This window comes from Xiphophorus maculatus, chromosome 9 (assembly GCF_002775205.1).
Source record: "Xiphophorus maculatus strain JP 163 A chromosome 9, X_maculatus-5.0-male, whole genome shotgun sequence".
Taxonomy (NCBI): Eukaryota; Metazoa; Chordata; class Actinopteri; order Cyprinodontiformes; family Poeciliidae; genus Xiphophorus; species Xiphophorus maculatus.
Genome location: NC_036451.1, coordinates 22,269,552 through 22,285,273, shown reverse-complemented (window position 1 = coordinate 22,285,273; position 15,722 = coordinate 22,269,552). Strand labels below are relative to the sequence as shown.

At 44.0% G+C, this 15,722-nt stretch overlaps 1 protein-coding gene across 1 annotated transcript; it reads left to right on the top strand.

Annotated features, from left to right (window-relative positions):
- Positions 1-1,232: 1,232 nt before the first annotated feature.
- Positions 1,233-11,499, top strand: pcsk9 (proprotein convertase subtilisin/kexin type 9). The gene is made up of 12 exons (XM_014471220.2): positions 1,233-1,415; positions 1,586-1,777; positions 3,622-3,754; positions 5,814-5,947; positions 6,053-6,194; positions 7,292-7,488; positions 7,561-7,744; positions 8,506-8,682; positions 8,773-8,921; positions 9,000-9,165; positions 10,800-10,966; positions 11,068-11,499. The coding sequence occupies exons 1-12, from the start codon at positions 1,233-1,235 to the stop codon at positions 11,257-11,259; spliced, it is 2,016 nt and encodes a 671-aa protein (XP_014326706.1). The 3' UTR covers positions 11,260-11,499.
- The last annotated feature ends 4,223 nt before the right edge of the window (positions 11,500-15,722 follow it).

Below are 15,722 nucleotides of genomic sequence, written 5' to 3'. Positions count from 1 at the left end.
ATCTGCTAATCAGAGCATAAGGAAGTAAACACAAACCTCGGTGCCCAGCTGAAGGTTTCGAGCAAAAGCAACTTGTCTATGAGCTCAAGTAGGGCTTACCGGTCAAAATATGTGAAATGGAAATGCCATGCTTAAAATGTAAAATAAATCAACGTAGTGGAAACGCCAGAGCAGAGAAATGAATGCATTCGACATAAAATTCTTGAAATCACATGAGAGTCCAACAATAACTGAAGCAACGTCGCGAAAGCAGATTCTGTTGGTATGTTTCTAGTTTTTTCCATTCTGACTTTAAAAAGAGGAATAAAAGTCTCATGTATATTAAAAATAAAACAATCCCAAAAGAGACTCCAATGTGCATTCAGGTTAAAAGCGACACATCTACTCCCTCCAGCAAGTTCAGGGCTTTGTGCTGGGATTTGCTGGGTGGGATTCTTAGCAGATTTGCAGCTTTTGGACCGCTAGAGGTCAGTGTCCAAATCTTGGGGATATTGCTGGATATTCTAACCTCCTAGTCGGTGGTCGTGATGCCAATGCTGCAGCTTTATTTAGGGACATCAGAGTAAAGCAGGGGTTCAAACAAAGGCACGTCACACTTTTAAGATTTTTCTTTGCAAAATATGTCGTAACACGTATGACTTTCCTTCCACTTGAAACATGTGCAGTGCTCTTTGTTCACCTAGCACATAAAATCAAATTGAATAAGTCTATTACCTTTTCCTCAATAGACAATAATACAAATCAACGACATGAGAAAACTTTTGCAGCAACACGCTGTTCGCCTTAAAGCAGCATCAACCAATCCCTGGGAGGAAGTTCTTCTCCCTTTGATTGACACGCAGCAATCACAGAGGAGCGTGAAACATGACCCCTCCACAGAAAGAGCTGCTTTTAACGGAGGACAATCATTCGATACAAAAGAGGTGGCGTGAGCCGCGGGGACGTCACCAGTCCCCGCCTTAAATGATAAGAATCAATTCTTCGATATATATATATATATTTTTTTTAAATCAGAGCAGATGGTTGGAGGTTGTCATCAGACTGTGTGGCACGCAGGACGCGCAGCAGCCCCCGGGGATGGCGGCACACCGACAACATCTGCAGAAGTCAGACTGAAATAAAAACTCTCATCGGGGATTTCCTTTTAAATATTTAATCCGAGGATTTAAAATTTATATATATTAAAAAAATAAAGAAAGAAAGAAAAGAAAGAAGAAAACGAGGTGTGCAGAATGCGTCCCGTTTCTGGATGGATCGGCTGGGCGCTGTGTCTGTGCGCATCATGTACGGCGGTGTGCGCGCAGGACCGCGCTGAGGACGACGACACGGTCCTGGAGCGGATCCGCGACGACGACGACGGGCTTCAGCCTGGAACTGGAGGAGAGCCAGCCGCAGAGTTCCTCAAGTGCAACAAGGTAAAGGCGCGCTGGCGGCGCAGCGTCAGCCAGAAGTCAGTCATCTGTCAGTGACACCAAGTCATCTTCAAAGAAAAATTGCAGCGGATTCATGTAGACATCATCGTCATCGTCATCTTATTATTATCATCATCATTATTATTATTATTCTCACCTGCGTTGCCCTGCAGGCGGCTTGGCGCATGCCCGGTCAGTACCTGGTCGTCCTGCACCAAGGGACGCACGAGTCTCAGGTCCAGAGGACCGTCAGGAGGCTGAGAGCCAGAGCCGCCCGGAGAGGAAACCCGCTGGAGGTCCTGCAGACCTACTCTGGAGTTCTGCAGGGCTTTCTGGTCAAAATGAGCCGCGATGTACTTCACCTGGTAAATAAATACTTTACCTAACAGCAATAACCTTTTAAAATCAGCACTGTCTGATGCCAATTGTCTGAAGTTCATTATGAGAGGTTGATGCACACAAGTAAAAATCAACAAAAAGGCACCTAAAAAAGGGTAAAATTGCATGGATTATCTTGTTACAACTGCAAAAATGAGAGTCAGCTGATGCTAACAACAACAACCCCAAAAAATGCATCAGATCACAAAAAACTGCAAATGTTTTAAGTGTGGGAACCTTAACGGCAGCAGTTTTGGCAGCAAGCATGTAGATTTTATGAGGAAAACGTGTTTTACCAGAATTACACCTGGTGAGAAGCTGTGATTTACAGCATCATAATGCTGGTGTTAACCTTTCATTTCCACAGTTCTGTACTTTAAACTGACAACTAGGGTTGATTTCTGAATCATCACTCTTACCGCCGTTCACTTAATGAAGGAAATTACAGAAGTATTTTATTTCAATGGAGAAGGCTCCTATAATAGTGAAGATAATCTCTGCTTGACTAAAATATCGATCCTTCTGTCCATCCATGCGTCCTTCCTATAGCAGTGTCAGAATCCGTCCAGCCTCTGTGACATTTGCAGTGAAGTTATAAACAAAAAAAAAAACAACATTGTAGATCACGGTTTTATCATGACCTTTCATATGAAACACCCAGCGTAAAGCAGAAAGTGCTTAAAACATCCGTCCAGATTAAACGTCTGGTACAAAAATAGGAGCAAATAAGAAAATAACTATTTTAATTACTTTCACCCATATAAGTTACAATTGCTGCTTAACGTTTATGGGTTTATGTTTCACAGTGCAGGTCATTGGCAAATAGCAGCTAGCTTGATCTTTAGTGTAAATAACCACCAGAGGTCTTCATGGTAAAACCCTCGAAACCCCTTTCATATTGTTTTTTTTTTAAACAGGAGTTGTTTAAACATAAATTTAAAAAAATTATATTTTTGTCTTGGTCCATCTCTGAGGTCTAGGAAAACTATTATGTACCTCATAGTAAATAATAGTTTTTATTTCCTAGCAGACTGGAAAGTAAAGTTGTCCAGTCAGTTATGACATTGGTCCCAATGGCGACAAGATTATATGTCAATCAATCAAATATTTATTCCAGACACATAAGAAGATCAATAGTAAAAATATAAAACAAACAAGATAATAATAATAATAATAATACGATAAAAAATAAACAAGGTGCTTCACAGCAGGCCTGGGTCAAAGTTCAGTCAACTACTCTGTTCAGAAATGTAAATAAATAGCGCAGCTCGGTGGATTCTGTTTCACTTTCGGTCTGAAAAGCCCTCGGAGGTCCCGGTGTTTCTATAACCAGCTGACCTGTCTCGTTGTCATGGTTACTCAAGTGCACCTGGTCTGGTCATGGAAGAGCTTAACCTCTGGTTACCTTTTAAGGAGAACAGAGCGCGTTGGGATCTTGGGAGCCTTAAACCTTCCCATCACAAAAAAAACAAAAAAAAACTACAATTTACAAAAGAAGAAGAAAAAAATTACCTTAAATATATTTACTTTACCTGTGATGGACTGACGAACTGTCCGGGACGTAAAACCCCCACCATGACCCTGCAATGAATGGATGGATATTTACCTCACAGAAAATGAATAAAGTAGCACTGAGAGTTCAGTAGACTGTCAAATACTTAATATTTTCTACAAAAATAATCCAAAAGCAGGACAGCCATGTTTATTCTTTAATTAAATTACTTTTATCGCCGGCGTCTCTAAGTTATTTGAAACATTTGATAAAATATGATCACTCAAGTGCACTGATTTGTTTTTTTTCTTTGCCTTCTTCTGGTCGTTCTCCTGTCAGGCATTGAAGCTTCCTCATGTCCAATACGTAGAGGAAGATTCGTCCATCTTTGCCCAGAGCGCCCCCTGGAACCTGCAGCGATTACTGCAGCCTCACGGTGGCGTCTCAGTAAACGCAACGTACCTGCCTCCGAGTGAGTCTCCGTCTGCATCCACCATTTATAGCTTTGCTTATTTTCACGATATTTTCCCAGTTTCTCTCGTTTTTCTTCAACTTAACTGCTGCTTTCTGTTATAACGCCAGAGAGACACGTTTCTACTTCAAACCCATTTTTAACACATTGGTGATAACATAAAGCACTTTTTTTTTTGGTGTCTGTGTTTGTGTGACGGCTTCAAACTTTCTGCAGGCGTTACGGTGACTGAAAAGGTAATAACCACACACGTTCAGAAGAGCTTTTCAGTTCATCCAAATTAAATTACCCACGTATTGGCTTGGCATTTCTTATCACCATGGTGACCCTGGACCGCAGGTGGCCACGCGCAGATGTTTCATACGAGCTTATGAGATTGTGATCAGTGTGTCGTCCCCCTGCAATGCACACACACCCCCACCCACACACACGCCTCCCCCACCCCCACGGGCGCGCACACACACACTGCATCTCACAGGAAAACACTGCTGACATTTCAAACATCAGCCACATCGTCTGCTCAGCAAGTAAACAATGCAGAAGGTGACAGGTTTACAAAATAACAGCTTTAAAATCCCCCTGACTGTCTCATGAGTTTTATTGTCAGGTGGAGAGAGTAGTTTAAAAAAAAAAAAAAGACATGTTTTTTTTTTTTCAGTCAGGATAGTGGAAGGACACCCCAAGCACTTCTTGAAAGTGTGTCTGAAAGCTATAAATCTGCCAACCTCTCCATCTAGCACTGCTTTCCACAGCTGCAGCTTGTATTTACTCTTTTTAGTCACTTTTAAATATATTAAATTGCTCACACACAGACACACCATTGATATAAAAGCCAGCTCAAAAACAAAAATAACAGACCAAGGTAAATAGCTCTACAATGTATGTTTGGTCTAAGATTTTCTAGCCTCTACTGGCCGCCATCGTACAGTAAATTCACAGGAAACAGCCTCTACGGCTTCTGCACTAACCTTGAGTCCCATAATTTTAACATAAAAACTAAAACTAATTAAATTTACATACTGAAGCTGATACTTGGTTGAAGCATCTTTTGATCCGTTGGCAGTATTACCTACTTAGCTTTGTAAAAACGTCCCCGGTCTGTGCTTTGTCCGCTCCACATCACCCAACAGCCCGTTCTGTTGCGTATCTGGTTGCATGCTTTGGGTCATCGCAGTGATGACAGATGAAGGTCCTCTTCATCTTCAGCCTCCCAGAGGACGACTGAAGGCTTTGTACTGCCATCTCACTGATACGTAGAGCTGTGTCTGATTTCCTCCACCTTGACTGAGGCCGACGGTTGCAGCTGTCAGCCACAGGGAATGATGCCATCATCACGGCGCTTTCCTCTGGTGTTTTTATTTTTTATTTTTGGTGACATTCAGTTGGTTTTGTGCCAAACGTTTGATTGGAATTATGGCCAAAATGTTCAACCTTGTTTTTTTTAACCCCCTCATACTTTTGGGAGATTTCACGTATTATTTTTTGTCTCGTTAAACTTTAGCAAGTCTTTCCTTTTCTTTTTCTTTTTTTTTTTTTTTGCCACAAAGCCACATGTGCTAAATGACCAGAAAGCTTCTTTAAGGCCTTTCTGATCAGTTGAGAAGTCTTCATGACTTCTTTCTCTGTGTTCCTTGGTCATTTTTTAGTGCCCTTCTCCTGACTGATACCTTTTGACAATGAGATCAAAGTAATGTCTTGGAAGTTCTCTGCAGTTCATAGATTTGCACTGAAGAAAATGTCAGAAAAAGCTCAATTAGGGTTAATTGGAGGCACTTTAATGGTGGACGGTTGGATGCGATTCTTATTTAACATGGTGTGTGTGTGTTTACTTTTAACCACATTATTTCAGTTTAGTTTTCATTTATCCTTGTTTTCAGCTTAAATACCACAAAAAAAGATAAATTAATTTAAAAAATCACAAAAACCAAGCATCTTACTAGACTAATTTATGTCCACTGTAGAGCTAAATCGTCCGTCTGTCCTCCAGCTCTGTCTTCGTCTGTCTGCATACACAGCTGAGGTAACGCAACCTGCCTTCTTCGCGTGTCGTCCTCTACAGATGATGGAGAGATGGCCGAGGTGTACCTGATGGATGGCAGCGTGCAGAGCTCCCACAGAGAGGTTGAAGGACGAGTTCTCATCACAGACTTTAATAATGTTCCTGAGGAGGACGGGGTCAGAGTTCATAGGCAGGTTTGTCAACAGCAGCTCGGCAACAAAACCTTCACACTGACCTGCGCCCTGCTACCATGCATGCTCAGCTTCTTCTCCTTCTTCTTCTTCTCCTGCTTCTCGCAGGCCAGTCAGTGTGACGGTCACGGCACGCACTTGGCCGGTGTCGTGACGGGATCGGATTCGGGTGTTGCTCGGGGTGCCGGCGTTAACCTGGTCCGTGTGCTGAACTGTCAGGGGAAAGGAACCGTCTCCGGAGCTCTGGCAGGTCGGGTGGCTTCACTGTTAAAACCAGACAAGATCGCATCTAAAAAGATAACTTCTTTTTTTCTTTTTCTTTTTTCAAAGTTATTTTTGAGTTACAACCAGACAACCTCAATGCGCTCTAGATGGATGCAAAATGGTGGATGTTTTGTAAAGTTTGCTGCAACTTTCAAAAATCTGAAAAGCGTGGCATACTTTTTGTATTAAGCCCCTTTACTTCAACCTCCTAAATACAGTCGGATAGGTTTATTAGAAAATATTGGAGTAAAGGCGTGTGGAAGAAAGAGCGCTGCTAAGATGAGACCAGAAGTGATCTGTTTTTGGTAACACACCATGTTCAAAGGAAAGACTAACTGCACAAAACCTCTAGCACAACATTCCCATGATAAAACATGCATTTATTTTTTCTCTTCTTTTTGATTTGTTCTGTTTAGTATTTGAATGGGTTCGGAGTCACCTGGTCACATTATAATGTAGAGACGTGTACCATCTGCATTATAGTTATGGTTTCTTATTACTTGTTCAAATCTGAGCTAGCTAGAGTATTTAGATATAAAAAAGGTGGGGTCCTAATATTGAACCTTGGGGTACGCCACATGTGATTTCTGTCCGGTCTGACGAGAAGTTGGTCGGAGTTGATTGGATGATGGATGGAGCTAAATACAAGAAAGGAAACCCGCTAAAGGTGACAAAAGACTTGAGACTCACAATTAGATTTGATCTAAAAATGTTTAGATCAAATCTAAACTTTGATCTAAACTTTCTAATACATTCTTAATACTAATAAGAATGCATTAGTATTAATACATACATTCTAATTCATGTATTAGAATGGTCCAGTCCAAGTCCAGACATAAATGTTCTCCATCCTATCTGACCGAGCTGGAGCTGTTTTCCCAAAACAGAATGGGTAAAAGTTTCAGTCTGTAAACATGCAGACCTAGTTAAGACCAACCTGCTGTAACTGCAGCGAAATATTCCACAAATAATCAAACGTGAAAATCCTAATAAAACGCACATTGCATTTTGTGGTTGTGACATGAAAAAGTTACAGAAGTGAACCTGCACTTACCTTTGCTGGTCTTTTCGCTTCCTGTTCAGGGCTGGAGTTTATCCGAGCGACCTTACTGGCGCGCCCCGTGGACGCGGCGGTTGTCTTGCTGCCCTTCATCGGCGGCTTCAGCCGGTCACTGAACGCAGCATGCAGAGAGACGGTGGCCCGCGGAGCCGCCGTCGTCGCCGCTGCAGGGAACTACAGAGAAGACGCTTGCCTCTATTCGCCCGCTTCAGAACCCGAGGTCGAAGGGGAACACTTACGGGAACAGACACAGGCCGGATCGCGACCTCTGACCCTCATTCCGTCTGTGCAGGTCATCACCGTAGGGGCCGTGAACTCTGAGGACCAGCTCATGTCGCAAGGAGCAGGGGGTACCAACTTCGGCCGCTGCGTCGATCTGTTTGCGCCCGGTGATGACATCGTTAGCGCCAGCAGCGACTGCAGCACCTGCTTCACCTCACAGAGCGGAACGTCACAGGCTGCCGCTCACGCTGCCGGTGGGCCTCGACGCAAACAGCCGCTATGACAAACAACCGAGTTATAATGTTTTATACTTTGGTCTGGAGGTGGGCGGATCGATCAAAAAAATATCAATATATCGACACCAAGTCCGTAAAATTGATCATTTAGTTTCTGATTACATCTTCAGATTTTATTTTTGGACCGTAGTTTCTTAGCTCTACCTTCAAAAATTATATTTTCTGCAGTTTATTTAGAAAAAAATATATGTTAATATGTTATTAAAGTATTTTGTAGTTGGTAGCACTGCTGCCTTGCAGCAAGAAGGTCCTGGGTTTCGATTCCCGGCCCGGGGTCTTTCTGCATGGAGTTTTTCATGTTCTCCCTGTGCATGCGTCTCCGGGTTCTCTGGCTCTATCTGTCAGGTTAGTTGGTCTCTCCAAATTCTCCCTAGGTGTGAGTGTGTGTGTGTGTGCATGGTTGTGTGTCCTGTCTGTCTCTGTGTTGCCCTGCGACAGACTGGCGACCTGTCCAGGGTGACCCCGCCTCTTGCCCGGAACATTAACTGGAGACCAGCAGCCCTCCTGACCCCATTAGGGACAAGGGTGTTAGGAAATGGATGGAAACTTTGAATTTTTTTTGTTCAAGCCTGGGACAGAGAACAAAACCAAAACACAAAAACACCTAAATGTCAGACATTTGATAATATATCAATCTTAAATAGAAAGTATCGGTATCAGTATCGTTATCGGTATACTGTATGGCACACCTCTACTTTGGTCTGTTTTTGTGTGTGTAGGTATAGCAGCCGTGATCCTGTCCGCCAATCAGATGGCCTCCCCGGTGCAGGTCCTGCAGGTGATGCTGCATTACTCCGTTAGCAACACAATTAACTTCCTGTCCCTGTCTGAAACGCATCGTCTCACAACTCCAAACCTGGTGGCAGCCATGCCTCCCGCCAACAACCCAACACCAAGTTAGTGACTTCCCGACCTCAGCACAGTTTGCACAGTTTCTCTCCCCCCACGTGCACCTCAGACCGGGTTTGTCCTACTTCCACGTGCAGGTGTCGAGCTCCTGTGTCGCTCAGTGTGGTCAGAAAGGTCAGGCCTGTCGAGCGCGGACGCGGCCGTGAGCCGCTGTCGCGTCGGGGAGGAAATGATGGGCTGCAGCAGCTACGCCCCTGACGGCGCCCGTGTGGGAGAAACGCTCACCGTGAGTTCACTCGCCGCCCAAACTGACAGGAACTCCGCGGGCGCAGCGGGTTGAAGCCGCGTCTCCTTGGTCTCGCAGGAGAGCAACGGACGCATGGAGTGCGTCGCCTACAACGGGCTGACAGGCAACGGGGTGTTCGCGGTGGCCCGCTGCTGTGTGGTGGATGGTCTGCAGTGCCGCGCCCACGCGAGCCCCGGGCCCGGGCGGGACGCTCAGTGTGCGGGCCCACAGCACCACCTCACGGGTAAGGAGCGTGACCAGCCAGCGGCAGACCGGCAACAAGCAAACCGGCCTTTCTTGAGGCCAAGTGACAGCAAGCAAAACTCTTTTGGGGGGAGGGGTTCGTCATTGACAGGAAGTCCCAGCCGTGTTCATTGGAAGTTTAATTCCTGTGAAATACTCAAGTGAAGCTCTGCACTGTTGAGGAACGGAAGAAAAAAAAAAATCAATACGTGGCTTTTACTACAAAAACACGTGTTTTGGTCTAGTTTCCAATGCAAATGCCCTACTAACTTACAAGTAACTTTTCATCAAGTTATACAAGCTTGTTTTAAATCAGTAATTCCTTAATAATAATGAATAAGTACAATCTATGATTTAAAAGATTTGCCAGTGGAATAAGACGTTTTTCCCATATTAAGGTAAATGTTTCGCTGTACTGGCAGATTATTTCATTATGACCAGCATTTTTTCCATCAATATCGAGGAATTACTGACTTTAAACAAGCTCATATTTCTTGCTGAAAAGTTACTTGCAAGTTAGTTCTGTCTTATTTCGAGTGTTACAATATTTGCATTAGAAACTACTAAAAATACTTGGTAAGATTTTATGTTTTTGCAGTGCAATTTTTGGAGGATTTGGGGTCACAGTTGAGTTTTGGGGATGCCTATCAGCTGATACTGGTTGCAATAAGCAAAACACTTTGTTGGTGCAGGCTGGCGTCATTAGAACTGTCCAAAGTCCGGCTGCAGTTTGCTACAAACCATGCAGAAGACACAGAAGAAGGAGAAACCAAAACTGAACCTTTTGATTGGCATGCAAGATGCCATGTGTAGAGAAAGAAGCTACAGATAATACTTGCGTGTGGAGATAGTTTTCTTCTGCAGGGACGGGGAAGTTGGATTTAGCTAAAGGTAGAGCAACTAGCGGGAAGGAAATGGTAAAAAAAACAAAACTTTATGAGAGATTAATTTTCCAGCAGAATAAGTGTAAAAATATGGCGAGTATAAAATAATAATTCAGAATAAAGTATGTTCATATGACATGGTGCCAAACCTAAATCCCAACAAATTGCTGCTCACAGATCTGAAGATGAATATAAATGCAAGCCACACATTTAAGAATCTCATTTGGAAAACGTTTTTTTTTTTTATGTTGGTCAATCATATAAAACCCTAATGACACTGGCTGAAGTTTGTGTTTGCAATAAGACAAAATCTAGGGAAGTTCAAGGATGATTTTTAATTTTTTTTTCCCCAGTTACTGTGTGAATGTAACACACAGTAACACAGTCACATCAAACCGTATCGACGTGAACCAGACGAGAGAGAGCCACAGTGAAACACGCTCCTCAGATATCCTTCTGTTGCATATACATAGTGTGCAAGCTATTCAATTTGCTATACACAGCAGCTTCTAGGTCAATTATGTTACCATGGCAATCAGTCAAAGGAGAGGGAGAGAAAACACACACACACACACACACTCCTGGGCAGGATAAATGCCAACTGTGTGAGGTGTAAAAAGGAGGCTTCAAATGTCATGACGGCATCCTCCAATGGTTTTTAATCTCAGACCGAATTGTTTGGCTTTTCTTTCAAGATGACTTCTGGGAGGAAAACGGGCTCCATCCTTTCAGTGCTTTTATTTCTCCTCAGGCTGCACCAGTTGGTCCGCAGCCGAGATCTCGTCCGACTCCCGCCCTCATCGCGGCGCCGGGAGGAGCTGCTCGGTGAAGGACGGAGTCACGTCGCACGCAGTCTGCTGCCACGCTCCGTCTCTTCAGTGCCGTCTGTTGGAAACCACGACGTCTGACAAAGAGCAGGTGTTTTAATAAACCGGAGACATGTATCAATCCTCTCTCCTCCTCCCCCTGCCCCCAGATGTCTCTATAACCCCCCGGGTATCCTGGTTTTCTTCTCGCAGGTTGAGGTGACCTGTCCCTCGGGCTGGACTGTGACGGACTGCAGCGCCGTCTCCGAGGGCTCTGCCGTCGTCGGGTCAGTGCCCGAGGGCAGCGGCTGCCGGATCCGCAGCGCGGGGGAAGTGGAGGCGGAGGGCGTAGCCGTCTGCTGCCGTGTCACACCGCCAGACCCCCCTGCTACAACTCCCAACTGATCACAGTGTCATCCGTCTTCGCTCTGAGCTCCTTCACCCCGTGGAGACACTTTAATGTACCTACAGTAAGCACTTCTGCAAAGATGTCGATTACAGCCGTATGATTAAGTCGAAACGTGCTCCACGTTGTCTTGTTAGCCGTCTTCAAACCATCTGGGAGATACAGGTTTAAAGAATAAATATATCCTGTTATTTTTTTGTATCTTTGTACGAACAAGCATAATAAACAATCATGACGTACCTGACGTACGGTCTGTCCGAGCCCAACACAGCACATAACACTTAAAGGGGCAGTTTTGTGTGTTTTCCATTTTATAGTACAGTCAAGTGGCTGTTGCCTTCAGTCGTAAAAATGCTGCATATATGACTTAAAAGAATTTTGACTTTGTAGTTTAACATCTTGAAATTGAGCCTGCGTCTCTTTAAGAAACTCCGGCTCTTCCTGAAACTCCGCCTTCAGGAAGTCATTACAACATGCCTCCTTTATTAACCCTTTAACAATGTTTTTTTAATTATTTTTTTATTATTTACCAACGTTGCATTGAGATCAGCTCAGCAGATGTGCAGCTCCACCAGGTGTTTGCCAAGTGCTGCTGGCTAGTCTGAAGGAGCTGAGTGGGGGTCAGCTGCTGTGAGGCGGATGCTTGGAAACTGCAGCTCTGAGGAGGAGCTTTGTCCTCAAAGGCGGAGCTAGGTCCCCCCAGATGTTTTGTACAGCTGAATGGTTGCCATAGAGATTAAAGGATTTCTCAAACATGCAGGAAAGAATCAAAGCGACTCTCCAGGTATGTTTTTGATGAGGGATTAACATTATAAGATGATGTAAAGCTCCAAAAGTCAATGTTTCATAATACTTTCCTCTTAACTCACCTTTTTCGGTTGGTTTGTGCCTGTAGGTCTGAGTGACAGTTATGTTGTGACCGACTTTTGCCAAACATAGAGCAGTGTAGCATTGGTCAAACATCTTTACTTTGATTGTTCCTGAACTCTTCCAGGTGATTCAGAAGGTTTGGAAACCAAATTCAGGCTAACGAACTAAAAAAGGTTCTGAAAAAAAATCTGCCAAACGAGCCATAATTGCAGTTTTTTTGCCCCCCCACGGTGCAACATGAAACTCAACATTAGCTGCAGGAGGAATCAGTGCCACCTGAAAACCAGCGGTGTTGGTTTCCAGATGCGACGCAGCAGGGCCTTGATGACGGCTCCATCAGACGGTTGCACCGCTGATTGATTGTCATCGCTGCGATGCTGCGATGTTCGTTTTCCTTTTATGTATTCGGTTCTCACTCCGGGAGGGAAAGAGGGGTTGATACTGACAAGATGTCACTTTGTTTGTCACAAGTATTAATATAAAACACAGGAATGGCCTTTAGAGTTTCACAACTGAAATGAAATCAGGTCTGCATGTTTAACTGTTTACGAGAAAGTCAGCTGAGGAGTAAGTTTACCTTTTTGTTAGACGTCTTCTTTTAATAACCACAGGTGGTGAGATTTCTGGAGTTTGATTTGTTAGGGGAACAGATGGGATGCTAGGAAACAATTCAACAAAGCTGAGATGTGGCCTTTAGTATGCCATAACACTTCCATTTACTTTTTAATTTAGTTGTAAATCAGCTGCTAAGTTTGGGGTCCTTTTCCTGTTTCATGATGAAGTTTCCCCCCCCCCCCCCCCAATTCTCTCTCAAATTTGACACAAAAATTCTTTGAGAGAGGAGTTTAGAATATGTTCATGTTGCAAACAGTGTGCCAGATCATCACTCCGCCATCACCATGCTGGAGGAAGATTTTAGTCTTTGCCAAAGTTGTCATCTTCTGTCAATATCAAACCAGCAAAGCCTGCGTTCTCTCTCTTTGGGCTTTGCTTGCAGGTCAAGAAATGAAACTTCTTTTTAAATCACTAAAATTTCTTTTATTATGAATTTTTTTTTTTTATCCAATAAGCTAAGAATGAAATATGTTTAATTTTTAAAAAAACTAGTGTAGGAATGTCTAAACCAGTGGTTCTCAAATGGGGGTACGTGTACCCCTGGGGGTACGTGGAGGTACTGCAGGGGGTACGTGAAGCTTTTCAAAATATCTTTAAAAAATCAGTAGGCTCCTCATAATAAGTCTTGGGAAAAATTATTTTGTAAAAAGTTCGATAAAATATAAATGTGTGTTCATGCACTGAATTTTATATTCAGTATTTACAGGGTATTTACAGCACTGTACCTCTGTTTTATTCCAAAAATGTTTTGCCCGTGTCAGGGGGTACTTGACTAAAAATATATTTTTAAGGGGGTACATCACTGAAAAAAGTTTGAGAACCACTGGTCTAAACCATTGTAGGTCCAAAACTTCAAAAGTGTTTTGCATGCTTTCCTTATTGACACTAAGCCAAGCAGATTACAAATTTATTTCTTTTGGGCTCGATTTAAGAAAACTGAAAAGCATTTAGTCTGTTTTCAGCAGCAACAACATGATTGTGTCCAGTCTTTATTTGAAAAGTTAAACCAATGAATAGTTGCTTCTGCCTAATATGAAAGGAAAGTGTGGGATGTTTTTGAACACTTGATGTTAGATAAATTCATAACTTTAGAGGATCTCTTTGTGTCTCCAGGCGTTAAACCTTGAGAGTCGTTTCTACCATGATCGTCAGATGAAGAATAAGGCCGATGTGCAGACATGGCACGAAAAGTACGTTTACAAAAGGTTGTGCATTCCAGTTTATTTTATATCAAATTTCCCCTTAATCAAACTCTGATGTACAAATTAAAATCGAGTTTTAACATGCGTTACAGATTGCTGCGTTGTCGGGAGTGGACTCTCAAAATCGAAAACACAGTAAAAACCCCGTAGGGATGCCAAGTCCCAACCCCACGCACTTGCTCCTCCCTCCCCGCATCCCCACAATAAAACAAAAGACTCTGTCTCGAAACCCCCTGCCCTGTCTTTAAATAGTTGTGTTGGTGCAGAGGAGGCCCGGGCGCACAAGACGCACTCCTCAGGTGGGCGCAGCCCGCGTCGCCATGGCCACGCTACGGCTTGGCACGATGCCGCAAACGCAGCTTCCTCGCGAAGTTGGAGCGGCCTCGCTCGTGCCAGTAAGTGCTAATGATACCGAATCACATAGCAAACAACACGGGGGGGGAGGGGGGGATTATTTTTTGTTGTTGTTGCGTCACGCTGAAGAAGAAGGAAAAATAAAATAAGAAAAAAAAAAAAAAAGCACAAACTTTCACCACCACACATGCAAACGTGCCGGAGCAGCACGCCGTGACATTCACAACTAATGAGACCGAGAGGAGGGAGGGGCGGCGGGGCGCGAGCAGTTCAACAGAAATGTCAGTTCGCGTGATTGCCTCACACCGTGGGGTCATCACACTGTAAACTTTGACCTGTTAAAGCTGATAGCTGACCTGCTAAGCTAGCTGAGTGGAAAGGTGTTCGCCTGAACTACGCCAGTTTCTACTGCCTGGAAACAGAGTGAAAAGAAGCAGCAATTTATTTGTTTTTAATTTTTCTTGTTTGTTTTTTTTTAACCATCACCAGAACCCTGTGTGTGTACACTCCTCTCCCCCCCATTCTCCATCAGCTACATTCACAAATATCCTTTATCACGACACACAGAGGTGACTTTCCCTGTTCGGACTGTGACAGGGAGGCCTGTAGCAGTCCTACAGGAGACGCGCATGAAGCAAGGCGTTGACTGAACATGTGAGGATGGCGTCCATCGGGAGATTAAGGCACTTTAAGACTCCCGATGGTTGGGGGGCGTGAGGGGATGAAGGTAACGCAGTGTGAACACTAGAAGCTACATGTGAGTGTTTAGAAAGGCAGACAGACAAAGCAAAAAAAGAAAAAAGAAAGCCACCAGAGCATTGGTAACAACGACGTGAAAAGGACTGATGTGCATATATGTGAGCGTACTGAATGAGTCATTCCTCTTGTGCATGTGTGTGTTTGTGGATGTGTAACCCCTTGGCACCTGAAAGCAAAAAAAAGTAAAACATAAAAATAAAATAAAAAAACGTGCTCCTGAGCTTCCCCTTCAGTCGGCACCGGTGGCCTGTCCAGATCAGGTTGCATAAGGCTGAAGATCCGAAACAAAAAACAAAACGTAGCGATGAAAAGACTCAAATAAAATAGAAATCGGCACGTGAGGCTCCCTGTCCTGGGCAGAGAAAAATACAAAATGTGAGGGGTTGGGCTGAGTGCTGACTATGGCACTGCTAGTTTGAGATCTGTCCCGATCCTGACAGCCACAGGGGTCCCCTGTGGCTCCGGGGTCAAAGGTCCAGTCACAGGGAGAGCGGCTTGAGTAAGTGGCACTGCAAACATTGTTAAAAACAAAACCCAAACAGAAGAGAATAGCGCTGAGTGGCTCTGGAGGAATTGACCCATCCTGCTGTACATCACAATAGCCTGGGCTGGACTATAAAGTGCATACTGAACCCCACCCGCCCGCCCGCCCACCCGCCCGG

What these genes read in the sequence shown, in the direction of transcription:
- pcsk9 (XM_014471220.2), top strand. Translation starts at nt 1,233, where the DNA reads ATGCGTCCCGTTTCTGGATGGATCGGCTGGGCGCTGTGTCTGTGCGCA. An exon ending in CGCCAACAACCCAACACCAA is followed by an intron (nt 8,683 to 8,772) that starts GTTAGTGACTTC and finishes TTCCACGTGCAG; the next exon opens with GTGTCGAGCTCCTGTGTCGC. An exon ending in CGACGTCTGACAAAGAGCAG is followed by an intron (nt 10,967 to 11,067) that starts GTGTTTTAATAA and finishes TTCTTCTCGCAG; the next exon opens with GTTGAGGTGACCTGTCCCTC.